Source organism: Macaca thibetana, chromosome 1 (genome assembly GCF_024542745.1).
Source record: "Macaca thibetana thibetana isolate TM-01 chromosome 1, ASM2454274v1, whole genome shotgun sequence".
Classification (NCBI taxonomy): domain Eukaryota; kingdom Metazoa; phylum Chordata; class Mammalia; order Primates; family Cercopithecidae; genus Macaca; species Macaca thibetana.
In genome coordinates, this window is record NC_065578.1 from 123,263,847 (window position 1) to 123,279,604 (window position 15,758).

Sequence of the window (15,758 nt, forward strand, 5' to 3'; positions counted from 1 at the left end):
TGAACCTAGGAGGCGGAGACTGCAGCGAGCCAAGATCGCACCACTGCACTCCAGCCTGGGTAACACAGAGAGACTCTGTCTTTAAAACAAAAACAAACAAAAAAAAAAGATTACTCAAATAGAGCCGGGCATGGTGTCATACACCTACAATTCCAGCTACTAGGGAGACCAAGGCGGTAGGACTACTTGAGCTCAGCAGTTCAAGACCAGTCTGGGCAATACAGTGAGACCTCGTTTCTATAAATTAAAAAAAAAAAAAAAAAAACTATTCAAACAGAGATGCAGCCAGGCACAATGGCACACACCTGTAGTCCAGGTGGCTGAAGTGGGAGGAATGCTTGAGTCCAGGATTTCAAGATGAGCCTGGGCAACATAGTAAAACCTTGTCTCAACTTAAAAAAAAAAAAGAGAGAGAAAGAGAGAGATCTTTTAAATAGATAAAAATATAGGAAAGCAGTTTATGTGAGAAGCCAGGAATGAAATTTTTGGAGTCTTTTATACATAAAAGCTAAATGAAGGGTGATATGGTTTGGCTCTGTGTGTCTCCGCCCAAATATCATGTCAAATTGTAATCCCCAGTGTTGAAGGTGCAGCCTGGTGGGAGGTTATGGGATCATGGGGGTGGTTTCTAATGGGTTAGCACCATCCCCCTAGTGCTCTCTCATGATACAGTTCTCAAGAGATCTGGTTGTTTGAAAGTGTGTAGCACCTTCCCCTTCTCTCCCTCTATCCTGCCAGCCATGTGAAGACATGCTTGTTTCCCCTTAGCCTTCCGCCATGATTCCAAGTTTCCTGAGGCCTCCCTAGCCATGCCTCCCATACAGTGTGCAGAACTGCTCGTCAATTAAACCTCTTTTCTGCATAAATTATCCAGTCTCTGGTAGTTCTTTATAGCAGTGTGAGAATGGACTAATACAAAGCGAAGGGGATTATGGTAGGTACCAAGTGAATGTCAAACTGAAGTAGGAAGGCAAGCAGCTAGGAAGGCAGGTAGGTAGGCAAATGGGAAGAAATGAAGGAAATTGCCTGGTTTACTATTTAGTTCTAGCCCCAAACCGGGTACTGTGGTGTACACTTGTAATCCCAGCTACTCGGGAAGCCGAGGCAGGAGGATCATTTGAGCTCAGGAGTTCAAGACCAACTTGGGCAACATAGCAAGACCCTGACTCAAAAAACAGTTCTCGCCTCAAGCATGAGAAGAGAAAAGTAGAAGCACACTGAACAAAAAAAAGAAAGAAGCAGAAAAACAAGCAAAAAGGACAAAGAAGGAACAATCAGTGATAAAGACCAAGCAACACAGTGTCTCTGAAACCAAGTTTCTAGGAGAGGCTCAATTGTGGAGTACCAAGAACTTGGAGAGGATTCTAACAACAACCCTAAAAGCTGCAGTGCATAATGATTCATGCCTGTAATCCCAGCAATCTGGGAGGCCAAAAGCAGGAGTATCACTCGAGGACAGTAGTTCAAGACCAGCCTGGGCAACATAGCGAGATCCTGTCTCTACAAAATTAAAAAATTAGCTGGGCATGATGGTGCATGCCTACAGTCCCAACTACTCAGGAAACTGAGGAGGCAGAATCACTTGAGCCTAGCAATTGGAGGTGTTGCAGCAAACTATGGTCATGCTACTGCACTCCAGCCTGGCTGACAAAACAGGACCTTGTCTCAAAAAAAACCTTAAAAGTATTTAAAGAATTGAAACACAGAACTAGGAGAAAGAAATATAGAATGTTAGGCCGGGCGCGGTGGCTCACGCCTGTAATCCCAGCACTTTGGGAGGCTGAGGCGGGCAGATCACGAGGTCAGGAGATCGAGACCATCCTGGCTAACATGGTGAAACCCTGTCTCTACTCAAAATACAAAAAACTGGCCGGGCGCCGTGGCTCAAGCCTGTAATCCCAGCACTTTGGGAGGCCGAGACAAGCGGATCACGAGGTCAGGAGATCGAGACCATCCTGGCTAACATAGTGAAACCCCATCTCTACTAAAAAATACAAAAAACTAGCCAGGCGTGGTGGCAGGCACCTATAGTCCCAGCTACTTGGGAGGCTGAGGCAGAAGAATGGCATAAAACCCGGGAGGGGGAGCCTGCAGTGAGAGGAGATCGCGCCACTGCACTCCAGCCTGGGTGACAGAGCGAGACTCTGTCTCAAAAAAAAAAAAAAATACAAAAAATTAGCGGGGCGTGGTGACAGATGCCTGTAGTCTCAGCTACTGGGGAGGCTGAGGCAGGAGAATGGCATGAACCTGGGAGGCGGAGCTTGCAGTGAGCTGAGATCGCACCACTGCACTCCAGCCTGGGCAACAGGGACAATCCGTCTCAAAAAAACAAAACAAAACAAAACAAATATAGAATGTTACAGAAAAGATTTTAAGAAACTACTCTTTTTTTTTTTTTCCTAGAGACAGGCTCACTCTGTCACCCAGACTAGAGTCCAGTGGCGTGATCATGGCTCACTACAGCCTTGACCTAGCAAGCTCAGAGATCCTCCCACCACCTCAGCCTCCCAAGTAGTTGGGACTATAGGCATCCACCACCACATCTAGCTAATTTTTTATATACATATTTTTGTGGAGACAAGGTCTCATTATATTGCTCAGGCTGGTCTCCAACTTCTGGGCTTAAACAGTCCTTTCACCCTGGCCTCTCAAAGTGCTGAGATTACAGGTGTGAGCCGCCACACTCAGCCTGGAAACTACTCTTCTAGCTCCTTTTTTCAGCACCTTGCACTTGGTTCTCCAACCAAGCAATACCTTGCCCCAGGCTATCTAATGTGGTATTTCACCCTTTTCATCTGCAAAAAAGACAATACTCCACCTACCTCCTTCTCAAAAGATACCCATTGTACTACATTTCAGTAGGAAGATGACTCTAGGTCACAATGGAAAAAATAATAACTTAGAGATTAAGAATGATGACTGTGTAGATGGACTGCCAACAATAAAATTCTGTCTCTACCTTCTAGTAGCTATGTGACTTCAGACAAGTTACATATTCACTCTCTGTGCCTTAGTTTCCTCATCTGTAAAACAAGGATAATAATACTTACCTAATACAATTGTCATAAAAATTAAATGAGAACAGTTAGTACATATTACTAATAAATATTAGATATTATTATAGTTCGTACAAATTCATGATGTCAATGGCTTAATTAGTCTTATCCCTTCAAAGGTATTTCATATTAACAGTGAGTTTTACATTCATTTTTATTCAACAAACATATATTGAACTCTAATCCAATATACTAGGCACCCACTGTAAGCACTGCAGTACTTTGGCAAACAAGGAAAGCAAAAGTTCTGCTCTCATGGAACTTACATCCTAAGTATGCTGGTTTTGTTTTGTTTTTTGAGACAGGGTCTCACGCTGTCTCCCAGTCACCCAGACTGGAGTGCAGTGGCACAATCACGGCTCACTGCAGCCTCGACCTCCCAGGCTCAGGTCATCCTCCCATCTCAGTCTCCCGCATAGCTGGGACTACAGGGGATGCCACCACACCCTGCTAATTTTTTGTATTTTTTTGTACAGATGGGGTTTCACCATGTTGCCCAGGCTGGTCTCAAACTTTTGGGCTCAAGCAATCCACTCACATCAGTCTCCCAAAGTGCCAGGACTACAGGTATGAGCCACCACGTCCAGCCCTAAGTATACTGCTGAACCCATAAACTTACTTCTCCATTCAACTACAATGAAAAGATGGAGGGAAAATATAAAACGGGCCTGGCAGGGTGACTCACACCTGTAACCCCGGCACACTGGGAGGCCGAGGCAGGAGGATTGCTTAAGCCCAGGAGTTTGAGACCAGCCTGGGCAATATAGTGAGACCCAGACACTACGTAAAATAATAAAAACTTTAAAACAAGTAAGAAAATACATTGACAAAATTATGAAAAGTGACCTAAATTTGAAGAACTTATGTGAAAAGTTGGAGACAGTTGCTACAGACTAGACATAAAGATTAGTCAACAAAATAGGAAAGTGTAACCTGGCATACAGAAGGAACTTAATTATCCACTCCTTTCCCTGGGTGTCTCCTTAAGTGTAAAATGATAGGCGTTGTCATATTTCCAACCTGAAGATTCACTGATGTCTACTTACTAAAGTCATTATGGCATATCAGGCAGCATTATTTATTTATTTTTTTTCTTTTTTGAGATGGAGTCTCGCTCTGTCACCCAGGCTGGAGAGCAGTGGCATGATCTCGGCTCACTGCAACCACCACCTTCCAGGTTCAAGCGATTCTCCCACCTCAGCCTCCCAAGTGCCTGGGATTATAGGCACCTGCCACCATGCCCAGCTAATTTTTGTATTTTTAGTAGAGATGGGGTTTTGCCGTGTTGGTCAGGCTGGTCTCAAACTCCTCACCTCAGGTGATCCACCTGCCTCGGCCTCCCAAAGTGCTGGCATTACAGGCATGAGCCACCGCGCCCAGCCAAGGCAGTATTCTTAAAAACAGACGGTGGTTGGGGGGAGGGGGGAGGGATTGCATTGGGAGTTATACCTGATGTAAATGACAAGTTGATGGGTGCTGACGAGTTGATGGGTGCAGCACACCAACACGGCACATGTATACATATGTAACAAACCTGCACGTTATGCACATGTACCCTGGAACTTAAAAGTATAATAATAAAAAAAAAAAAAAGGCCGGGCGCGGTGGCTCGCGCCTGTAATCCCAGCACTTTGGGAGGCCGAGGCGGGCAGATCACGAGGTCAGGAGATCGAGACCATCCTGGCTAACACGGTGAAACCCCGTCTCTACTAAAAATACAAAAAATTAGCCGGGCGAGGCGGCGGGCGCCTGTAGTCCCAGCTACTCGGGAGGCTGAGGCAGGAGAATGGCGTGAACCCGGGAGGCGGAGCTTGCAGTGAGCCGAGATCGCGCCATTGCACCCCAGCCTGGGCGACTAAGCGAGACTCTGTCTCAAAAAAAAAAAAAAAAAAAAAGATGGTGGCCAGGTGCAGTGGCTCACGCCTGTAATCCCAGCACTTTGGGAGGCCGAGGCGGGCGGATCACCTGAGGTCAGGAGTTCAAGACCAGCCTGGCCAACATGGAGAAACCTCGTCTCTACTAAAAATAAAAAATTAGCCGGCGTGGTGGCAGGTGCCTGTAATCCCAGCTACTCGGGTGAGGCGGAAGAATTGTTTGAACCCAGGAGGCAGAGGTTGCAGTGAGCCAAGATCACGCCATTGCACTCCAGCCTGGGTGACACAGGCAGAGCCTGTCTCAAAAAAAAAAAAGGCCTTTGCAATATAATAATATCTCTTTTTTTGTTGGGGGACAGGGTCTCACTGTGACACCTAGGCTGGAGTACAGTGGCATGATCACAGCTCACTGCAGTCTCAACTTTCCAGGCTCAGGTGATACTCCCATCTTAGCTTCCCACGTAGCTGGGACTATAAAAGTACACCACAGTGCCTGGATAATTTTTTGTATTTTTTGTAGATAAGCGGTTTTGTCATGTTGTCCAGGCTGGTCTCAAATTCCTGGGCTCAAGCCATCTGCCTGCCTCGGCCTCCCAAAGGGATTAGAGTCACAAGCCACCACACCTGGCCATAAAAGAATATCTTGACATCTTAACTTTACACTGTATGAATTCCTATTTTCCCATATCTGAAAAAGGTAAATAAAGGTAACAGGTAAGAATTTTGTGGCTGGGCGCGGTGGCTCAAGCCTGTAATCCCAGCACTTTGGGAGGCCGAGACGGGCAGATCACGAGGTCAGGAGATCGAGACCATCCTGGCTAACACGGTGAAACTCCGTCTCTACTAAAAAATACAAAAAACTAGCTGGGCGAGGTGGCAGGCGCCTGTAGTCCCAGCTACACGGGAGGCTGAGGCAGGAGAACGGCGTAAACCTGGGAGGCGGAGCTTGCAGTGAGCTGAAATCCGGCCACTGCACTCCAGCCAGGGCAACAGAGCAAGACTCCATCTCAAAAAAAAAAAAAAAAAAAAAGAATTTTGTTAATTGATGCAGTTAAAACTGTAAGTTACATAGGTGAAAATTAGCTAAAAAAAAATTTCTTCCTAAATGACAGCCTTGCAAACCCAAACGGTATTACCCTTTTCCTTCTACTACATTCTCCATCCACCGTAACTTATACATAATAGCACAAAAAGAATTCTCTACTAATGAGAATACCAGAATCAAGAGAGGAAAAAACCTACATTTACTACAAACTAATTCAACGTCTCTAGTCTGAATTTGGAACTGTAAATCAAATACCGAATCTCCTCCCAACTATTCCCTCAGCCAATGCATTACAAATCACACATTCAATTTATTTATTTATTTATTTATTTATTTATTTATTTTTTGACGCGGAGTCTTGCTCTGTGCCCCAGGCTGGAGTGCAGTGGCACGATTTCGGCTCACTGCAAGCTCCGCTCCCCCGGGTTCACGCCATTCTCCTGCCTCAGCCTCCCGAGTAGCTGGGACTACAGGCGCCTGCCACCTCGCCCGGCTAATTTTCTTGTATTTTTAGTAGAGACGGGGTTTCACCGTGTTAGCCAGGATGGTCTCGATCTCCTGACCTCATGATCCGCCCGTCTCGGCCTCCCAAAGTGCTGGGATTACAGGCTTGAGCCACCGCGCCCGGCCACACATTCAATTTAAAAAGTGTTCCACCTTGGCTGGGCATGGTGGCTCATGCCTATAATCCCAGCTCTTAGCGGGGCCCAATACAGGAAGATCACTTAAGGCCAGGAGTTAAACACGGGCCTGGGCAACATAGCAAGACCCTGTCTCTAAAAAAAATTTAAAATTAGCCAGCCATGGTGGTGCACACCTGTGGTCCCACCTACTTAGGAGGCTGAAGTGGGAGGATCACATGGTCCCAGAAGGTCAAGGCTGCAGTGAGGCATGATTGTGTCACTGTACTCCAGCCTCGGTGGCAGAGCAAGACCCTCTCCTATGGGGAAAAAAAATGTGTTCCTCAAAACTGTTAGTAGTCCATAGACAAGAAAGAAATAGCCTAAAGTTTCATGGACCACCTACCCACGGAGTTCTACTTGCCAGTGATAAGTAGAACCAGTGAAAAATGATAGAATATGAAGAATTATCAATTTGACAAAAAAAAATCACATTGGAACTATTACTTCAACACAACTCTTAGAGAGTATCAACCATATTTTGCTCTTCTTCTAATGCAGCACCACAGTGAAAAATGCAGAAGAACCTGGTCCCCTTGAAAAACACTGCAGGGCCACCAGCACAATTAACATGTTTAAGCACTATTACTAACCCTAAGGATTAACTTGGCCGGATCAGTGGCTCACACCTATAATCCCAGCAGCTTAGGAGGGTGAGGTGGGAGGATTGCTTGAGGCCAGGAGTTCAAGACCAGCCTGGGCAACATAGCAAGATCCCATTTCTACAAAAAGTTAAAAAATGTATCCAGGTGTGGTGGTGTGTGTCTGTAGACCCAGATACTCAGGAGGCTGAGGCTGCAAGATCACTTGAGCTCAGGAGTTCAAGGCTGCAGTGAGCTGTGATTACACCACTGCACTACAGTCTGGGAGACAGAGCGAGACCCTGTCTCAAAAATAAAAATAAATATATTTTTAAAAAGGATTAACTCAAGTGAAGCTTAAAGAGTGAAGTTTTTTTTTAAATCGTCTTGACAAAACTAACAAGAATTGTTAAAAAAAAAAAAAAAAATTAGTACTCCAGCAAAAATACAAAGTAGAAAAAACTCAAAGAAATAGGCATGGTGTCCCTAGTCCTTAAAATGGCTCTAAGGAAAGAAGGTATGACAGTGTAGCAAAGAATTCTGACCTGAAAACATTTACTTTCACTAAGCACAGTACATTTCCACCTAATGTCCCTCCATTCATTAATCTCATTTCCCAAAATGCAATAGACTACTGAAAAAATCCACAATGTATCTATGCTCTCTTCCTCTTGATATAAAAGTGCAAAGGGAGAAAAGAAAAAAGAAAACATATCTTCTGATTTGATTGAACTGAACATGGAATCGATAAGTTAGAAGAGATGGAAGAAATTTTTAATATCAAAAAAGATATCTGGCCAGGTAGAGTGTCTCACACCTGTATTCCCAACTTTGAGAGACTGAGGCAAGGCTTGCTTGAGACCAGGAGATCAAGATCAGCGTGAGCAACATAGCAAGGCATCTGTCTCCACAAAAAAATTTAAAAATTAACCAGGCATGGTGGCAAGGCACCTGTAGTCCCAGCTATTCAGGAGGCTGATCGTGAGAAGATCACTTGAGCCCCGGAGGTGGAAGATGCCGTGAGCAGTGATCTTGCCACTGTACTCCAGACCGGGCGACAGAGCAAGAAGCAAGACCCTGCATCAAAAGAAAAAGAGGGGACAGGGGAGAGGAGAAAGGAAAAGAAAAAGAAAAAGGAAATCTAAAAATTGCAGAACCAAGCAGCCAAAGCATAGTAAACAAAGCGTTTCATTAACAAGGATTCTGCATACACACATACACACAAACACATGCTATTTTCTGCTGAGATTTAAGCTGATATTGATCAGCTTATGAAGATATGGTCAAGAGGCTGTCATTCTGGTTGCTGCTGTTTAAAAAACAAAACAAAATAAAGCAACCCCACCCACACAGCTGGAAAAAAGCTCCTGACATATGAACTAAAACTTGTTTACTCAGGCGACTTCTTAATAAGAGAAATGCTTTGCAATTTAACTAGGGTTATATAAGTATTTTGCAATGTGTGATCAGTTTAAAATCTTGTTTATTTATTCCATAGTTCACAGATAGGTTATATTACTACAAGGTCAGGTTTGCCATAATGGCATTTTTCCTGTTTTATAGTTTTATTCTATCACTCAGCACTTCCCGCAATGTAATTTTTGCCATTAATTTTACCTCTCTTTCCTTTAAAAAAAATTTTTAAAAATTAAATACAGATAATGACATGTGACAAATTAATCATTTCTTAAAATAGCTCTTCCCAGAAACATGGTAGAAAAGAAATTTCAGTGATTCAACTATCCAGCAAAATCTGGATATTGCAAAATAATACTGCCTTTCAGTAACATGAAAAAAAAATCTAATTTAAATTTCAATGTGGGGATGGGGGTAATCACTCCCACTGTTGTATTTTCAAGAAATTCTCCGCAACACACACACACACCTCAAGGCCCTTTCTTTTTAAGGCTATCAAATATATTGGTTTTTGGAAACGGATAGACTTTATTTTGCAAGAATGACCAAAGTCTGCAAGATAAACTAGGCCCCTAAAATGAAATACCTTCTAAGGAGAAATAACTGTAACATAGAGGAAAGAGGGCAGGGTGGGACTAGTAATTTGAAGATCTGATCTCTCTAGAACTGCACTACACCCTATTCCATCTCTTAGACAAAACAGACTAGATCTTTTTGATATTTGATTATTTTTTGAAACTGAGAAATGGTGTGGAATCAAACTTTTCTGAAAGAGTTTGGAAACTGCCTGGACCTAGGCCTAACAAGATTTAAACCTGGGGCTGTGGACTAAAGACCTGTCCGAAACCACAACCATTACACAAACCCCTGCCCTCAGCAGGCAGACAGGCCCTCTTAACACAAGATCTAAGTTTCAAAGTATAGTCCGGGGACGGGGACAGGGGTTGCGGGTGGGAGGTAACAGCCTAAAGAGATGTCGTATATATCAAAGAACGTCAATTTTTTATTTTTAAAATTAAAATCTAAACCTTTAAATGTTTGGAAGCAACACGTCAACTAAAGAGCAATATGTTCCAGGGTTTATGAATCCAAACTACTCTTAAAGTAAACGGAGCCACTCTGCCTACAGTATTCGGCATCAAGCGGCTCCAGCGGGCAGAGGGTTAAAAGAGGACCACATCACAGACCAGACGCCGCCCGAGGAGTGAGGGCGAGCCAGCCCCCACTGGCCGCCGCTCCAACGGAGGTCAGGAGAGGGAGCCCCCAACTCCCACCTGCCCCCTCGCTCCCTCCACCTTGAGTCTACCCAAGTCCCCAGGATCGGGCCCCTCCCCAGGTCACCGCTCCCCCACCGTCCCTCGCGGCCTCCGCCCCGCCCCGGCGCCTTCAGCTCCAGCTGCGTCCCCTCAGCCCTGGGTCTCCTTAGTTGTCAGCCCCTTCAGCCCCTCCCCTTTAGAGGCGCCCCAGTCCTCCGTCTCCTCACCGGGGTTGGCAGTAGTCGCCGCCATGGCCGTAGATGCCACCGCCGCCGCGCCACCCCCCCCCCAGTGGGAGGAGCCGCCGCCACCGAACCGGGAGGGAGGAGAAGAGAAAGGCCACTCCCCAGAAGCGGCGCCTGACCGCCGCCTCCGCTACCGCGGAATCCAAGATGGCGGCTTCAGCAGCCCCCACCATCCCAGCCCCTGTGGCGGAGAGACCCCGCCTATATAGTGGGCGGAATCAACACACGACCGCCTCCTAGGAAAAAATTGACCAATGAAGATGCCAAATCGACCAAGGGCAGGGCTACTCCCTGCGCCAGCCAGTCCAGTGGAGGGAGGGCGAGGAAGAAGTCCAGCTGTCTCCCTAACCCCGCCCTCCTTGCGTAAGAGGTCAATGACCGAGTAACGTCATTGAAATGCAATTAAAATGGGTATTTTAGGCAGGGCGCGGTGGCTCGCGCCTGTAATCCCAGCACTTTGGGAGGCCCAGGCCGGCGGATCACCTGTGGTCAGGGGTTCGAAACCAGCCATGGCCAACATGGCGAAAACCCCGTCTCTACTAAAAATACAAAATTAGCTGGGCGTGGTGGGGCATGCCTGTAATCCCAGCTTCTTGGGAGGCTGAGGCAGGAGAATCGCTTGAACCTGGGAGGCAGAGGTTGCAGTGAACCGAGATCGCGCCACACCACTGTACTCGTCTGGGCCACCGAGAGCAAAACTCCATCTCAAAAAAAAAAAAAAGGATATTTTACTAAAAAAAGGATATTTGACTAAAAACCTTCTCTTGGTGGTGGATTCGTCGTCTGAGTGGTTGCCCTGCAGACAACTTATCTTGTAAATCCTCTTTAGGTGCTCTAATACTTAAACTTCACATGGTGATTTGTAATCCTTTCCAGTTTTTTTCCTGTTTTAAGGACTTTTGTCCCTGGTGAAAAAAGTTAAATAACTAACTTTTTAATGCCTGCTATGGGACTGGTAGTGTAAAAGGATCTGGGTGTTAACGGTTTGGTATGGGAGATATTGCCAGCCAAAACTGGAGGCAGTGGATGAAGAAAGTATTTTGAGAATGGGTAACTTCCTTTGGTCAGTGATAGGTACATAATGAGGAGTTTTGTTTGTTTGTATTTGAGACGAAGTCTCCCTCTGTCATCCAGGCTGGAGTGCAGTGGCGCAATCTCGGCTCACTGCAACCTCCACCTCTATGGTTCAAGCAATTCCTCTGCCTCAGCCTCCTGAGTAGCTGGGATTACTGGCGCATGCCACACGCCCGGCTAATTTTTTGTGTGTTTTTAGTAGAGATGGGGTTTCACGATGTTGGCCAGACTGGTCTCGAACTCCTGACCTCAGGCAATCCGTCCACCTCAGCCTCCCAAAGTGCTGGGATTACAGGCGTGAGCCACCACACCCGGCCAGTGAGGAGTTTTTAATAGGGAATCAACAAGATGATGGCTGTGCAGATTTATTTTCTTTTTTCTTAATTTTTTTCCGAGACAGAGTCTTGCTCTGTCACCCAGGCTGCAGTGCAGTGGTGCGATCTTGGCTCACTGCAACATCCACCTCCCGGGTTCAAGCAGTTATCCTGCCTCAGCCTCCCGAGTAGCTGAGATTACAGGCGCATGCCACCACGCCCAGCTAATTTTTGTTTCCTGATAATAGGAAGTGTGGGGAAAAGAAAGAGATCAGCCTGTTACTGTGTCTATATAGGAAGAAGTAGACATAAGAGACTCCATTTGGTTCTGTATTTGAGATGCTATTAATCTGTGACCCTACCCCCAACCTTGTCCTTGCAAGAGACATGTGCTGTGGTGACTCAAGGTTTAATGGATTTTGGGCTGCGCAGGATGAGTCTTTGTTAAACAAGTACCTGAAGGCAGCTTGCTGGTTAAAAATCCTGCCCGTCCCTGGGCAATGGAACATCTCGGTGTAAAACCCGATTGTATGCTCTGTTTACTGAGATAGGAGAAAACCGCCTTATGGCATAAGGTGGGACTTGCTGACGGGACTTGCTGGAGCAATGCTGCTAAAAGGTTTATGGAGATGTTTGCATATGCATATCAAGGCACAGCATTTTCCTTTCAACTTATTCATGTCACAGAGATCTTTATCCATATGTCTTACTGCTAATTTTCTCCCTAAAATGATCCTATTGTCCTGCCACTCCTTTATCTTTAAGATGGTAAAGATAATTATCAATAAATACTAAGGGAACTCAGAGACTGGTGCCAGCGTGGGTCCTCTGTATGCTAAGCGCCGGTCCCCTGGGCCCACTTTTTCTTTCTCTATACTTTGTCTCTGTGTCTCATTTCTTTTCTCAAGTCTCTTGTTCCACCTAATGAGAAACGCCCACAGGTGTGGAGAGGCAGGCCACCCCTTCAGGAAGCATTGAGCTATTTGAGGTAGGCACTGTCCAAAATGCTTTGTATGTATTTACTCATTTAATCCTCACAACAACGATGAGGTAGGTTCTACTACTATTTGCATTTTGCAATTAAGGAAACAGAAACAAAGAGGTTAAGCAAGGGACATCCAGCAGGTAAGTAATGTGGGAGGCAAACTAAAGGAGTCTGACACTGGAGACCTGTTCCACCCATCCCCCTATTTTAGCACTACAGTTTTAGCACTACAAAGTACTGTCTTTTCATGTATCGCTCACGAAATGTTTAATACAAATTTAATTAAAATTGTAATTATGCTATTGAACATCTTTGTATTCTTAGAAGTTGTATATGTACTGCACAGATTACATTGATCCACTTATTTAGTTCACTGCAAAGGTATTTTAACATAATTTGCATATTATTGTTTACATCTGTTAAAATTTCATTTTTCTTTCATTTTGTTGTTATATTTATAATTCACCAAAAAGAAAAAAAATCATCCACTCAAAAGAAATACATTGGCTGGGCCGGGCGGGATGGCTGTAATCCCAGCACTTTGGGAGGCCGAGGGGGATGAATCACGAAGTCAAGCGTTGAAGACCAGCCTGGCCAACATGGTGAAACCCCATCTCTACTAAAAATACTTAGCCGGGTGTGGTGCTGCGTGCCTGTAATCCCAGCTACTCCAGTGGCTGAGGCAGGAGAGTCACTTGAACCTGGGAGGCAGAGGTTGCAGTGAACCGAGGTGCCCCTACACTCTAGCCTGGGCGACAGAGCAAGACTCCATCTTAAAAAAAAAAAAAAAAAAAATGCAGTAGCTTCTTTACCAAGTAAAATGGATTTTTTCAGAATAAATGCAAAATATTTTCCCATATGATGTGGATAAATTTTGTGGTTAAAAGAGATCAAGTCACATTTCTGTAGAAAAAAATTGGTAGAAATCGGCCAGGCACAGTGGCTCACACCTGTAATCGCAGCACTTTGGGAGGCCAAGGGGGACGAATCACAAAGTCAAGCGTTCAAGACCATCCTGGCTAACACTGTGAAACCCCGTCTCTACTAAAAATACAAAAAATTAGCCAGGTGTGGTGGCGGGCGCCTGTAGTCCCAGCTACTGAAGAGTCTGAGGCAGGAGAATGGCCTGAACCCGGGAGGCGGAGCTTGCAGTGAGTGGAGATCATGCCACTGCACTGCAGCCTGGGTGACAGCGAGACTCTGTCTCAAAAAGAAAAAAATTGGTAGAAATCATTTTGTTATAGAGATGCTTACACAACTAGCTACAAAGTTAATAACATACTCTGTTTGGAGAAAGTGCAACAAAGCTGGCCAGGTGCAGTGACTCATGCCTGTAATTCCAGCACTTTGGGAGGTCAAGGCAGGCGGATTACCTGAGATCAGAAGTTCAAGACCAGCCTGGCCAATATGGTGGAATCCCGTCTCTACTAAAAATATGAAAACGAGCTGGACATGTTGGCACACGCCTGTAGTCCCAGCTACTCAGCAGGCTGAGGCAGGAGAATCGCTTGAACCTGGAAGGTGGAGGTTGCAGTGAGCTGGGATCAGGCTACTGCACTCCAGCCTGGGTGACTGAGCGAGACTCCATCTCAAAAAGAAAAAGAAAAAAAAGTGTAACAAAGCTATTGGCAAAATTATTTGTCAAATATCACATGGAGTCATGATACAAAACATGAAATGGCAATATCTGCCCTGTACCTGCTACCAGATGTTTAAGAGTAGAAACCACTGATGTACACAATATGAATCAGCTTACAGCATATAGGCAATACATAAGGAGAAATGCCCAAAACTTCCTGTTTGGTTTATCATTAAAAATTCAAGATACAAAAGAAAACGTTTTTCGTTTAGATAAGAATTATTTTGTGAGGTATGAGTAAGTCTGAAAAAGATATCTTGGGATCAAAACTGATGGAGTTACAGGCCAGGCATGGTGGCTCACAGCTGTAATCCCAGCACTTTGGGAGGCCGAGGCAGGCAGATCACTTGAGCCCAGGAGTTTGAGACCAGCCTGATCAAAGTGGCGAAACCACATCTCTACTAAAAATACAAAAATTAGTCCGGCATGGTGACATATGACTGTAATCCCAGCTACCCGGGAGGCTGAGGCACGAGAATAACTTGAACCTGGGAGGCAGCAGTTGCAGTGAGCTGAGATCATGCCACTGCACTCCACACTGTTCCTACAAAAAAAATGTCAGTCCACTTTCCCTTTTTTTGTTTGTTTGTTTTTTTAAAGACAGACTCTCACTTTATTGCCCAGGCTGGAGTACAGTGGCATTATGGCTCACTGCAACCTCTGCCTCCCAGGTTCAAGCTATTCTCCTGCCTCTGCATCCTCAGTAGCTGGAATTACAGGTACCTGCCACCACTGCCCAGCTAATTTTTTTGTACTCTTATTAGAAATGAAGTTTCACCATGTTGCCCAGGCTCCTGAGCTCAGACAATGCACCCACCTCGGCCTTCCAAAGTGCTGGGATTACAGGCATGAGCCACTGCGCCTGGCCCACTTTCCATTTTATTCAGAAAACAGTTCATAGCCAAAATATATTTATTCCAGCCAGGCTCAGTAGTGCATGCCTGTAGTCCTAGCTACTCCACAGGCTGAGGAGGGAGGATCACTTGAGCCCAGGAGTTTGAGGCCAACCTGGGAAACATAGCAAGACCTCATTTCTAAAAAATAAAATTTCTCTTGATTTTGATTCGACATTGAACAAATTAGCACAAACCATAAATGTAGTAAAATGTCATCCAGTGAGCACAATCTTTGAGAATAAATAGATAAATTGGTGCTTTCTCCACAGTTAAGTATGGAGGCCAATGGGGTGGGGGGATGCTATCAGTTTTTAATAAGGATTGAAGTAAAAAGCTCTTCTTTATGATATAGATAATACTAACATAAACCATTTTTATTATTATAAATAGGATTTAAGTAGGATTGCTCAAATGGCTTATCTGAGCAATATTTTTATTAACATGAACATATTACCTTAACTTCTGAATGTCATGGTTTGGAGTTTTGTTTTCATTTTAGAGATAGAGTCTCACTCCTTCACCCAGGCTAGAGTGCAGTGGCACCATCATTGCTCACTGCAACCTCGAACTCCTGGCCTTAAGCCATTCTCCCACCTCAGCCTCCCAAAGCACAGGGATTATAGCCATGAGCCACCACACTCAGCCTGTTTTTGCTTTTTAGTTCATGCCTTTTATTAACCCATCTTTTCTTCTGGTT

General features: G+C 45.0%; 1 protein-coding gene across 6 annotated transcripts in view; it reads right to left on the minus strand.

Moving 5' to 3' along the window:
• Positions 1-10,355, minus strand: part of ARNT (aryl hydrocarbon receptor nuclear translocator) — a 66,664-nt gene extending 56,309 nt beyond the window's left edge. For 3 of the 6 annotated variants that reach the window (XM_050749957.1, XM_050749950.1, XM_050749943.1), the window contains exon 1: positions 10,136-10,355. In XM_050749957.1, the coding sequence (XP_050605914.1) occupies positions 10,136-10,160 (25 nt within the window). In that variant the 5' untranslated portion in view covers positions 10,161-10,355. The remainder of the gene's footprint in view (positions 1-10,135) is intronic. The other 3 variants (XM_050749965.1, XM_050749964.1, XM_050749961.1) reach the window with 1 other exon arrangement.
• Positions 10,356-15,758: the final 5,403 nt, after the last annotated feature.